General features: G+C 46.5%; 1 protein-coding gene across 2 annotated transcripts in view; it reads left to right on the top strand.

Annotated features, from left to right (window-relative positions):
* Positions 1–1,499: 1,499 nt before the first annotated feature.
* The window catches only part of NMT2 (N-myristoyltransferase 2), a 56,092-nt gene continuing 45,107 nt past the window's right edge, over positions 1,500–12,484 (top strand). The window contains exon 1 of one of the 2 annotated variants that reach the window (XM_027121942.1): positions 1,500–1,675. In XM_027121942.1, the coding sequence (XP_026977743.1) occupies positions 1,566–1,675 (110 nt within the window). In that variant the 5' untranslated portion in view covers positions 1,500–1,565. The remainder of the gene's footprint in view (positions 1,676–12,484) is intronic. The other variant, XM_027121941.1, reaches the window with a different exon arrangement.

The following is a 12,484-nucleotide window of genomic DNA, read 5'->3' as shown; positions in this document are numbered from 1 at the left end:
ACATTTTAGAGAACCCTTCCAATAGGCTATAGCAACTGATGGGATGGATTTGCAGCGTCCTGCTGACTACCCAACCAGGTTACCGTTAGCCAACTCTTCCCGTTCACAGGGATGAGCAGCGGGAAATTCACTGATCTATATTTGCCTAAAGTTTGAAGCTAGAGGGCCACATGTGACTTTCTGCCTCAGAAATCATTGCAATTGTGAAAGAAAGCATTGTATTTCCTTCGTGGTTTGGCCCCATTTTGCACTTCTTACAGAACCTTTGCTGGCTCATCCTCAGTCAGTCATAAAAGTCTGGTGAACTTTGAAATAGCTCTGCAATTTTTGTCTCTAGATACTTCTATCTTACCGTATTTTAAGGGCACGGTCTGGCTTGTGGGGAAAAAAAGGAGCCCCAAAATACTCCCAATGCCTTTTGCAAAAAAAAGGACCCGCACCAAAAATTTCAGGTGGCTTTTAAAAGCCTCTTTTTTCCTCTCTGAGCATTTCTGATAACTATCTTTCCACTGCCTTTGTAAAGCCATGTAGGCTTCCCATGACCCAGTGGGACCTTGAACTCTGCTCATGGAAGGAGAACAAAGGAAGGGACCGGGGTGTACAGACTGCAACAGCAAATAAGAGTTTGGACTTCACCCGCGTTTTATTTGGCAATCCGCGGGGTGCCTCCTTCCCCTCCTGCGTTCACGGGGAGAGAAACGGGACCATCTGAGCCTAGAAGGCCACCCACTTTTGCTCGGAGGTCTAGGTCATAACCTTCACTTGAGGACGCCAGAGTGGCCTCACTCACTGACACTGTCCAAGGCCCCAGCATCATGGACAAGTCCCATTTCCCCAAAGATGGTTGTGGTCTAAGCCGTCCAGCAAAAACAGGGGCAGTTCTACATTTTTCTCTGTCAAGAGTTTTAGGGCTGCGAGTCTCGTTGGAACGGAGAGGCGGGAAGGCTGGAAGCACTCTGTTTTGACTCTGGCTTTGACTTTATAGTATACTGGAAAGACAGAGACATATGAAATGTAACTTTTACAAAGCGTACGTGGTTGGGGATGAGGTGAAGGGCGGGGGTGAGGGTTCTGGAAATCAGTGGTCTTGGCACGCCTACCCCTGACTAAGAATTTCCTGCAAAGAGTTAAAAGTCTTCCTACTACGAAGAGATGTAAAATCGCGTTGCCTGTGCTCCCAAAACGAAGACTCAGGATTCGGGGTCTTCAGGTTGCGCCATTCAGAGGCGAGCGCAGGGTTCAGGCACCGGCCGGGACCCAGGACCACGCTCCTGCGCGCAGCGGGTCGCGACCACCTCTACTACCCTCCGCCCTGCCCGCTCCCTACCCCGGGTTGCGGGGGCGCGCGGACCGCCCGCCACCCAACCCGGGCCGCAGGGGGCGGGCCCGGGGGCGGGGCGGAGCCATGCGAGGAGGGGCGGGGCGAGGAGGGGCTGGCACGCCTGCGGCTCCGGCTCTGAGGAGACGGCGGGCGACGCTAGAGGGAGCTGCTCGCTGCGCCGCCTCCGCCGCGCCGGCCCTCAGCGCCAGCTGCCCGGAGCGCCGCCCCAGCCCGCGCCGCCGCGATGGCGGAGGACAGCGAGTCCGCGGCCAGCCAGCAGAGCCTGGAGCTGGACGACCAGGACACGTGCGGGATCGACGGGGACAATGAGGAGGAGACGGAGCACGCCAAGGGGTAGGCGCGCCCGGGGCTCCTCGCGGGCGCCGGCTCCGGGGCGCGGCGGCCGCACCGCTGAGCGGCGGGCGGCCCCCCGCGTGGCTTTCGCGGGGCTCACGGGCGGCGGGAGGTCCGGGGGGCGCGTCTGGCTCGCGGAGCCGCGCGGCGGAGGCGAGGCCCCGGGTGGGCGGGGAGGCGCGGGGACCCGCCACGCCGCTGTCACCTGCCGCGCGGCCCGCCGGCCCTCGCGCGTTCCCATCCCGGCAGGCGTGAGACTCGGTGACACCGAGGGGGGCGCGGCGCCCTTCCCTTTGTGGCGGCCTGGCCGGTGGGAAGTGGTCCTCCTCTCTCCGCTCCTTGTCATCCTCTCCTGAAGTCCTCCCACCCCTCCCCCAGCCGCCACCACCACCGGGAGAAAAGAGTCGCTGATGGCGGGGAGCGGCTTGAGATTCGCCCCTGCCCGTTTCGGCGCCGCTGGCGGGGAGCTGCGGAAAGTTGTGCCTCCCCGGCCGCCCCGCCCCGCGCCGGGCCGGGCCGGGGGCGCCGGGGGTCCCGGCCAGGCTCCTGGGGACGCGCAGGTTCGCCGTCGCCGAGCGGGTCCCATCTCTAGAAGTGGGTCAGCATCTCTAGAAGCGGGTCCGACCTTGATTTCAGCTCAGTCTTGGGGAGCAGCTCCCGCCGACCGGACCCGATCCTGCTTGCTGGTTGATGTCCAGAGCCATGCGTTTTAACACCTGATCAGGTTTCTTCCTCCTTTAACTGGCTCATTTTCTCCCTCGCAGACTTGATTTGCTCTCCGGTTGGAGAAAAGATTGCTTCCGGTGGGGGGGGGGGAGGGTATTGAAGTTCTGTTTTTGTAGGTAGAGGAGGTCATTTTAAATGCTGCCTGGGGTTTACGTTACCCTTTTACCCAGTTGAATGCGAACTATGAGCTGGCACCGAGCACTCATCCCCTTAGAAGTGAGATTTTACAAACCATGGTGACCGGGGAAGAAGTGGGTCAGCTTAAAAACATGATAGGGAGGCCGTAGTCACAGATGGCTTATTTATTCAGTTCATGGAGAGGATTCTTTAAATGATTGATGATTTAAAGTGTAAAGTATTTGCATTCTGTTTAACGTCTGCTTGAAGATTTGTTTAAGAAAGGAACTTTGAGCTTTAATGTGTTATAAAATATTAAAAGATCAAGAAAAAGAAAAGCTGACTAAATGTATCTTTCATTGGCATGAATATTTTTCAGTGGCAGCTGCAAGTACAGAATGTTATCAGTCTGGTCTAGAATGTTTTTTTTTTTAAGAGAGGAAAGGAAATTCTGCAGACATCTGAGCTCGACTTCTGTTTGTGCAGTGATAGAAATTTGTCTGTGATAGCTAGCTAAATATAGATATGTTATTGAAACAGTGGCCCTGGTGCCAGCAGTGGGCCCAGATGCAAGTATGTTGCATTACCCAAAAAACTTTTTAGCTCCTGTCTTTCTGGCAAAGGCCCTGGACGTCTGCCTTCTCCACTGTAATGTCTATTTGTTGTTCTTCATCCTTCGGAAGGTTTGATTATGTACTTCTTTGCTTATACAGTCAAGAATGTCCATGGTACAGAGAATTACTCATCTGTGTACCCATTGATCAGGACCTGCCCCCGGGAACCTTGCAGGAGGCTGTGCGAAGTTCCCAGATTAGCACCCAGAAGCATCTCCATGCCTTCTTCAGACATTTTCAGTTTTGTACACGGGCACGTTAATTATATGTTAGCACAGTTACTCAAAATTAGAGCTGCTCAGTGGACTGAAAGGTTTCCACCAAGAACAGATAACATGATTTCAGGTTCTAGAAGAAAGAAATGGTTGTAATGGGTTTATTGTAGTCTATTAAAATGTAAGGAGATTAGTGAAAATCCAAGTTGCTGTGCTAGTTGAACTGCTTTTCTGGATTTGAATTCAGATGCTGTGGCCAAATTTGGGGGAGTAATTGTGTTTTATTTGGCTCGGGTACTGATGATATGGCTCAGTGGAAACCTAGAGTTTTTTCTTAAGTAGCTCAAGTTTGTAAATGTTAAAATTTGAAAGACTCTTCTTTTTGACACCTGGCCTCTTCATTCCACCAGTTTAATCAGGTGACAAATAATGAGACTTTGGAGGAATGGGTATGTACACACTTTACCTTTTAAAGGTGAGTTATCACTTTGAGGCCACTAGGTATGGGTCAATGCACAAAGCAGTCATTTACTAAATAGTACCCTTGTGGCCTATAAGAATTAATTCACCCACGCTATTGAGTATAATGTATTTACTGGCTGTCTTAGACATATTAAAACTGGAGCCTCAGGGAAAAGGAAATTACCAAATTAGACTCTTTTGTCCGCACAATGTAAATACTACTGTGTATGCTTTTCTTCCATTTTTGTAGAATTTTATTTTATGAATTAAAACAGGTATTTCATTTTGTGGATAATGCCAGAAGTCCATAAATGAAATATGACTTTTGTTCAGTTAAAAGCAATGGCTGACATATTATAAAATACTTGCATCTCACTATCTCTGTATCTTATTTTTTGTGGAAAATGTGCTCTTCGTTTAACTTTTTGGTCCACCCAAGTATGAAAGTGGCACACCACTACCCAGATTTCATGAATTCCAAAAATCATGGGGGAGGGCAGGGATTGTCCATTTTAATTAGCAAGACTGAATTCAAAAAAGTGTAGCTTTATTATCTTCAAACAATATGCAGCAATTAGAAGTAGACCAACAGAGGATTACCGAGAAACATGCTTTAAATATTGCTTGAGCACATGATTTACAGTTAGGGGAAGTGTGTCTTTGTAAAGCGTTTGAGGGAACTTGAAAACTTTAAAGCATATTAAAAGTTCTAAGGTAGGACTGGCGGTCCAGTGGTTAGAATTCTGCACTTCTACTGCAGGAGACACGGGTTCGATCCCTAGTCAGGAAACTAAGGTCCTGACTGCTGCGCAGCGTGCCCCCCCACTCCAAAATGTTCTAAGGTAATCTGTCTACATAGGTAAGAATTACCTTCACCTGTCTTCTTCTCCTTGCCCCGTTGATCTGCGTCTTCTCTGTTTGTAAAATAGAGTGGGTCCTGGTCTTTATCTCTTAGCCTGCCTACCCCGCGTTAAGCATCGTTACTGCCCCGTGCCGGAAACGGGAGCACACAGTTGGCCCTACGTGAAATTAGCATTCAAGTTGGCAAATCTCTCTCCTTGCTTTACCAACACTGGCTTGCAGAATGCATAGTTCCTGGATGAACTGATGTGTTTCATCTCCTTTTCACGCAGAGAGCCTTGCCCTCATTATTCACTGAGGTGAATAGAGACAGCTACCAAGAATATTTACATAGGGAATAAAATAAGCATATATGAAGGTGCCTATGTTGGCAGATAGATGACCAAATTATTCCCTGGGGTAGATCTGAAATAGTTTTGGTATTTGAGGGGTATTCCCAGACATTTTAAATAAGTTATTTTTCTTAGAAAAATTAAAGATCTGGTATTTGGGAAAGATTAAAATTAAAACTTTGGAATCCTTTGAACAGAGACCCTAACCTCTCTTTTCTTACCCCCAATTTAAAGAGGAAAAATGGAAGTTATTCTGTGTGCACTGTGTTGTTAGTTCTGATTTTATCTGTTGTTGAGATGGGCGGTGGGAACTTCTCCTTAGTCAACTGTAGAGCCGGCGGGAAGATGCAAAAAATTACTGTAACTCTCCAGAGATTTTTCTTGTCCTGGAAAACTTTAGGGCTAATTCAGAGCTGCTTCTCTGAAACGTGATCTGTTATCAATAGTATAAAAATCTAAATGGAAGGGTGAGCTAACAGCCTTTGCCCAAGCAACCTCCCAATTTAGGGAATGACATTTAAAAGTATTAAATGTCGGTTCAGGCTTAACATTTGAAAGGGTGACATCACCCTGAGGCCCGGAACAAACTTCTTGCAGAGCTTGGCTAAACTCTAGAAAGTCTCCAAGTATAGGCCACCTACTGTGCCATCTTGAAATTGTTTATTAACCTGAGTGTACACAGTAGATATTTACGAGTTCGAGTTGTTACTGGGTTAACCCTGGGGTTGGAACCAGGTTCTGTACCAAGTTCAAGAAAGAGGTTGGTTGGTTGGTTTGCGGTTACTCCCATTGAAAATATGTAAATGACTTTTACTCATTGTCCTGTAAAATATGCTTATTAAAAATGCAAACAGGGCTCCCCTGGTGGCGCAGTGGTTGAGAGTCCGCCTGCAGATGCAGGGGACACGGGTTCGTGCCCCGGTCCGGGAAGATCCCACATGCCGCGGAGCGGCTGGGACCGTGAGCCATGGCCGCTGAGCCTGCGCGTCCGGAGCCTGTGCTCCGCAACGGGAGAGGCCACAACAGTGAGAGGCCCACATACTGGAAAAAAAAAAAAAAAAAATGCAAACAGTAAAGTATATGGAGAGTAAAAGCCCCCATCGTCTCATTTCTAAGAGCTACCACTATTGACAGTGTAATCAAGTCAGACTTATTTATATACATATATATACACCTACACACATATTTACATAAATAAGGTCGTACTTTATACTTTATACACAGACGCTTTTGTTATCTATTACTTTCCACTGACAATTTGCATTTATATGTATCTGTTTATATGTATATATAAATGTATATTTAGCATAAATAGGATCATACTTTACATAGACTCATACTACGTTGTATTTTGCACTGACTGTGAGTGTTGTCTGCTAGACCTTTCTGCGGTGTTGGAAATGTCCAATACAGAGGTCACTGGCCACTTGTGACCAGTGTGACTTAGGAGACGACTTTTAAATTTTATTCATTTTTAATTCATTTAAATTTAATAGCGCCATGTGGGTCATGGCCATTGTGTTGGACAGCTCAGATCATATCCTGCCTTGAATTTTTTAAGCCTTCTCGGTACTCAAAATATTTCCTTATTCTTTTCTTCTGTTTTGCAGAATATGTCAAGTTTCCATTCTTCCTTTTTTTTTTTTTTTTTCTCCTTCTAGTGGTTTGGGAGCTCTATATCCTATTTTTCTTCTTCTAGGAATTATCATTAAAGTTCAAGCAAGCTTGCTTTTTTTCTGTATTTCTCTATCAATGTCAAAAATTAACCAATGTCCAAAATATTCTGTGTACTACCAAACAAGACAAACCATGTAGGATGTTTGGATTTCTCCTTCCTTTACATGTCCTAGATTTTGTTGAAATAATCTGAAATTTCAATTCCTTGTGCCTTCTTTTATTTTTGCCCTTATGTCATATTAAAGCTTTTTCTTAACTATTAACATTACAGTCACATCCATAGTATCAAAAACTTCTTAAACTTTCCTGACTGCATTACTGTTTTCATTGCTTACCACTATTTCTTATAAACTACACCCCCTCCTTTTCTTCTTTGATTATTTTCTCCCTTAATTTTTTTATTAGAGTAGGTGGATGATATATTTTCTAACTTCTTATATGTCTGAAGATGCCTCTTTTTGCTCTTACGCATGAACCAGAGTCTGGGTGTAAGTGTAATTCTGTGATAATCGATTTCCTTCAAACTCCAGAAACATTGTTTTATTATCTTCTAGCATTTAGTGGAACAGATGTTTCTCTGCCAGTCTCTTCTCTTTCTTTTATAGGTAGCCGTATTCTTTTTCTTTGTTTTGACTTGTTTTTAGTCTAGAAGCTGGTAGGATTTTTCTTCCAATTTTCCTAAAACTCAAGTGTTTCCACATCCTTTAACCTTCCAGGATCACTTTTTTCTTTAATATCTAACAAAATGGCTCAAGCTCATACGTATTTGTGGCGGTCTCGTGGGGACCGAGGTTTTCGTGGTCCTCCAGCACGTCCATGTGGCCCCAGCTGCCCCATCACTAGCTCCTAATGCTTTGGGTCCTATAGCATTTCTCCCCAGACCTTTGACCCTGGTGGAATCCAGTGAGCTCTCTTTCATCCCCCTCCCCCGGCAGGAACCACTAATACAGGGCTGTCCTGCACAGCATTTGCTGAAGCTTTAGTGAATCAAGAGTGCAGATATTTGATTATAGCCTAGGGCAGAAAACAACTTCCAGCTCAATGTCAGACATCATTGTTCACCAAAGGGATTTACTGGCGTCCATCCTCCGCTCCCCCCATAAGCCACGGCCTCCCTCAGTGTCCCTCTGAGAGTGGTCTCTTAATCCTCTGACCTCTGCCTCTTCTCCAAGTTCAAGGTCCAGCTCCGGTGTGCTTTCTTTCATGACATCTTCTCTGGTCATTAGAACTGAGGGTGACAACCCCTGGCGAAGGCCCTGGGACCCTTACTGAGTGTATCCTTCACGCGTGCCTTTCCACCAGTCGCTCTGTCTCCCAGCCATCTTCTCAGGCAAACCCTTGTTTTACAGGAAGGAAGCTCTGGCTCCTAGGTAAGTGACTTCTCCAGGGTCACATGGTGTGTTGTAGGTGGGAACAGAGTTTTTGGTGTCTCTCTCTTCTTTTTTTTTTTTTTTTTTTCCTTTGGCCTTACCACGCAGCTTGTGGGATCTTAGTTCCCCAACCAGGGATTGAGCCCACGCCCTCAGCAGTGAAAGCGCTGAGTCCTAACCACTGGACCTCCAAGGAACTCCTGGTGTCTCTTGTTTAACATGTATGTGTAACATCTGCACACTGGCTCACATAAAAGATTTTATTTTACACGTACAGTAGGTTGTCTTGAAATAAAGCATGGCTGAAATTTATTAGAATTGAGGACCAGCAGGTCAGGAAGGCGGGTCTGTCTGTCTGTCTAGCCTTCCCTCCATCAGTCCGCTACCAGCAGGCTGGGTCCAGGCAGGGGTGGCAGAGGGTGAGCCGGCAGCCGGAGGGGGTTGTCACATGGTACAACATGGCCATTTAGGGCCAGGTCTTCAGGGAGGTCTGGAATCAAAGTAATTTTCAGAGAAGGAGATAATAAGCAAGGCTGGCACCTCAAAACATGCCTACAGAACACGAGACATGTGTCTACCTGTCTGCTCACCCCAGTCCTTGTAATATCTGGGAATTGCACACATAGGTAGCTTCATAAAGGTCACTTGAGTGGATTCCAGTGGTTCCCCATCTTCACTGACAGGCTAACTTCTAACTTAAAAGATGTTCCCCTGTGTGCATTATGAAGACGTGAAGGATTTCCTTTTCCTAATTCTGCTTTTGAAGGATGTGGACTGTGGCATTCTTAGTTGTGCTCTTTGCTGTATAGGACCCAGCATGGGAAAATGATAGCTCATCTTTTGAACTCCTCCTGCTATGGGCTTCTTTCCTTGTATATACTTTTTTTTTTTCTCACTGAATCATTATAATAACAGGTGAGGAGACTAAGCCCTCTCCAGGTTTAAATAACTTGCCCAGGCCACATCTTGGATTCAGACTTAGGTCTTGGGGCCTCTTGCTGTCTGACTGTCCGACTCCTGCCTGTTCACAAACTGCATGGTCTAGTGGACTCTCAATACAGAGCAGTTTGTTTGATAATGTTTCAAGTTCATGTCCCCATATGTTGTAGATTACCAGCTTCAGTGCCTCTGGAGCCAAGATTCACCAGCGTAATGGGCATACTATTGGGTTGGCCAAAAAGTTCGTTTGGGTTTTCCGTTAGATGTGATGGAAAAACCCACATGAACTTTTGGGCCAACCTAATAAATGTCAGTGAATTTAAAAGGAAATAAATGCATACATTTCTTTGTTTTAAAAGACATTGCACCTCGATTATAGAAGACCCTTTCGGAGTTTGTCTTTTGGTCTCGTCAAAGGACTGCGTTTAATGATAGCATCAGTAGTTGCAATAAGATCCTTTTTCTTCTATGCTGCTTTTCTGGCTGTCTCTTCTCCTTTCTGGTTCAAGTTCCGTGTAGCCCACAGTAGCCTGTCACATGCCAGCATCCTTTCCCTCCCGCACTGCCGTTGTTCACGCCTCCACCAAGTCAGATTTTTGTAAGAAGCAACGTGGGCTTAGGAATCTGGTTACTGAACATCTCTGGGTGGTAGCACTGCCGGAGGAAGCCGCGTCAGCCCCTCAGTACCCGGTACCCCAGCTCCACGGCCCGGCCTGTGGAGCGCCCGCCACGGGTAGCGCTTCTGGGCGACGCTTTGAGTTCCTCTCAGTTGGTGGCCCGTCATGGGAGAGAACCCAGCACACGGTCACCCGGTGCGGGCCCCAAGCTGAGCTGGGGTTTACCTTTGCAAATTCTGTTTTGTAAGCACATTGCACTTCTATTGCTGGCTTGAACACACACGCCAGGGGAATGTGGGCTCCTCTATTCTGTGTTCACTCCATGGTCAAGTTCATGTACTGCTTTCCCAGAGAAAGATGGCAACTCAGTTACTATGATACTTTCCCACAATTTCTTCATTTAGTATTTGGCGGTGGGGTAGATACTTGCTCTTTACTGCCCGTGGGTTTTATTAACATTTTAAAGAAACCGAAGAAAGAGCCCCTGAAAGCAGAGTTCCTTTTTTATTTTTCCAGTTGAAGTTTTTTAAAAAAACCTTTTTGCAAAAATGCATCATTTCTGAAATGGAACATTAGAATGTATCACCAAGCAAAAAGACAATGACTTGGCATATTCATTTACACATTTTCCAATTCATATATGTTTACAAAAATGCAAATATACTGCTTCTCTGGTACTGGAAATTCCTGTTTGTCACTTGATGTGCCAGGACCATCTTTCCAGGGTGTTACAGAGCCTTCTCCGGAGTCACGGGAACTGGCTGGCTAGTCCATCATATGACTCTGTGGAGATAATAGAATATCCTCGTCTGTTCAGTCTCCTGTTGTTGGGTCCCAGTGGCTGAGGCCGTTAGTGGCCCCTTCTTCCAAAGGAGCAGGGCCAGGGTGTGCTTGTTTGAGATGGTAAGTCTCCGTGGACCAGGTGAGCTCGGCACACATCCCAGGGATCCTGGGGATGGCCGAGAGCAGGTGAAGGATCTTCTTCCGGCAGAACTTCCCCACTGAGGGAAGCGAGACTTCCCTGTGAGCGCGACGTGGGCTTCTGTGTCCCATGCTGCTGTTATTTTGGGACTCGACCCGCACAGCTCGACCTGTACACTAACTAATAGAACATCTGTATATTACCTTTGATTTTGTAGACACCTTCGTTTTTAATTATTATTTTTCAAATAGGTAGTATGAGCATATGGTACAAACTTCAAAAGGCACAAAAAGGCTATCCAGTGAAAAGGAAGTCTCATTCTGCCAGCCCTGAGCTTCCCTCCCTGTGAGCAGCTCCTGATGCCAGTTCTTGGCACGCCCTCCTGGTGGCATTCTGTACACATACAAGGATGCGGGGCAGGTGCATGCGTGCATGGGCGTGCTTACGTGTGCACGGACATTCACCAGCAGTGGGAATGTGACCTTCCATTGCTGCACCTTGATTTTTCACCTAACAGTGTATCTTGGAAATCCTTGCATATATATTATATATCAAAACCCATAGACCACCCTCATTTTTTATTTATTTTTTGGGCCGTGCTGCACAGCTTGTGGGATCTTAGTTCCCTGACCAGGGATTGAACCCAGGCCCTCGGCAGTGAAGGTGTGGAGTCCTAACCACTGGACCACCGGGAATTCCCCCAACCTCATTTTTTAAAAGGCTGCATGCCATTGTTGAATGGATGTCCCATTTCTCATTTAATCTGTCCCCTGTTCATAGATCATGAGATTGTTTCCAATCTTTTGTGCTAACAGACAGCACTGAAATGAGTATCCTAGGATGTATAGCACTTCTCCAGAATATTTCTTCATAAATATCTTAAAAAGCTTTCCAGATAACAAGTTTTAAGGAGGCGGTGTGGTGTGTGGAAATGAGTATTAAACCAGGAATCAAGAAAGTCCTGTCACTCACCCTCAGTTGGATGTTGGAATACTGGTCAGTGCATCTCTCTGGGTAGGAGTGTCTTGTCGGGAAATTGAAGCATTTGGCTCTCAAACTGTTAGGATCTAACAGCTCTCAAACTGTTAGGATCTAACAAGTACACACGTGGTCCTGGGCCTGGTCCCTACCCTCAGGGATAAGGACCACAGACCTTGTGCCACGGGTGCTGTCAGGCCCCCAGAGCTCCTTGGATTGACTTTCTGCTCCATAGCCCAAAGGTCAGGGGGCATGATAAACGTAGGCAGAAGAGAGATCCCTGTCCTGCCCATCTCCTGGCTTGTCCCACTTTTTAGCTGTACTTCTAGGCACTGCCAGCTGTTCTTTCTCTATTAGACAGTTTCTCTGAGCCCTGGGGTGTTTCTGTGCTTTTTACATTTATTTTACTTTATTTTCTTAATTTATCTTAATGAAGTATAGTTGATTTACAGCGTTGTTTTAATTTCTGCTGTACAGCAAAGTTATACATATACATATTCTTTTTCATATTCTTTTCCATTGTGGTTTGTCACAGGATATTGAATATAGTTCCCTGTGCTCTACAGTAGAACGTTGTTTTATATCCATTCTGTATATAATAGTTTGCATATGCTTGTGCTTTTAAAAAATGTCCTTGTCTCTTTCCTCTGCCACTGCAAAGTGGACCGTGACCTCTGGCTCCCTTCTGGATCTGGGAGGTCCTGTCCTTTGTGTTTGAGAACTCCAAGTCCACCTTTGTGATTCCTGGAGAAGAGAGACACCTGTGCGACCTCTGCTTGGCCTCTGACCCTTGACTGTCCACTGAAATCATGTTTTCTCTGCATCCCATTTCTGGCCTTTGTACTTGGTCTCATATCCCAGACTCATCGCTCAGCCCTTCCACTCGAGGTCGAGCTGGTGTTTTCTCTGTTCCGGTGTTTCTACCCCTTCGGAGCCATCAGTCCCTGGAACCCCTCCAGGCTAGATGGGATTTGACCAT

The sequence above is a fragment of the Aethalodelphis obliquidens genome, unplaced genomic scaffold, assembly GCF_003676395.1.
Source record: "Aethalodelphis obliquidens isolate GAN/ISIS:26980383/991018 unplaced genomic scaffold, ASM367639v1 scaffold23, whole genome shotgun sequence".
Taxonomy (NCBI): domain Eukaryota; kingdom Metazoa; phylum Chordata; class Mammalia; order Artiodactyla; family Delphinidae; genus Aethalodelphis; species Aethalodelphis obliquidens.
The sequence above is the reverse complement of the archived record's forward strand: the minus strand, read 5'-3'. Positions and strand labels throughout refer to the sequence as shown.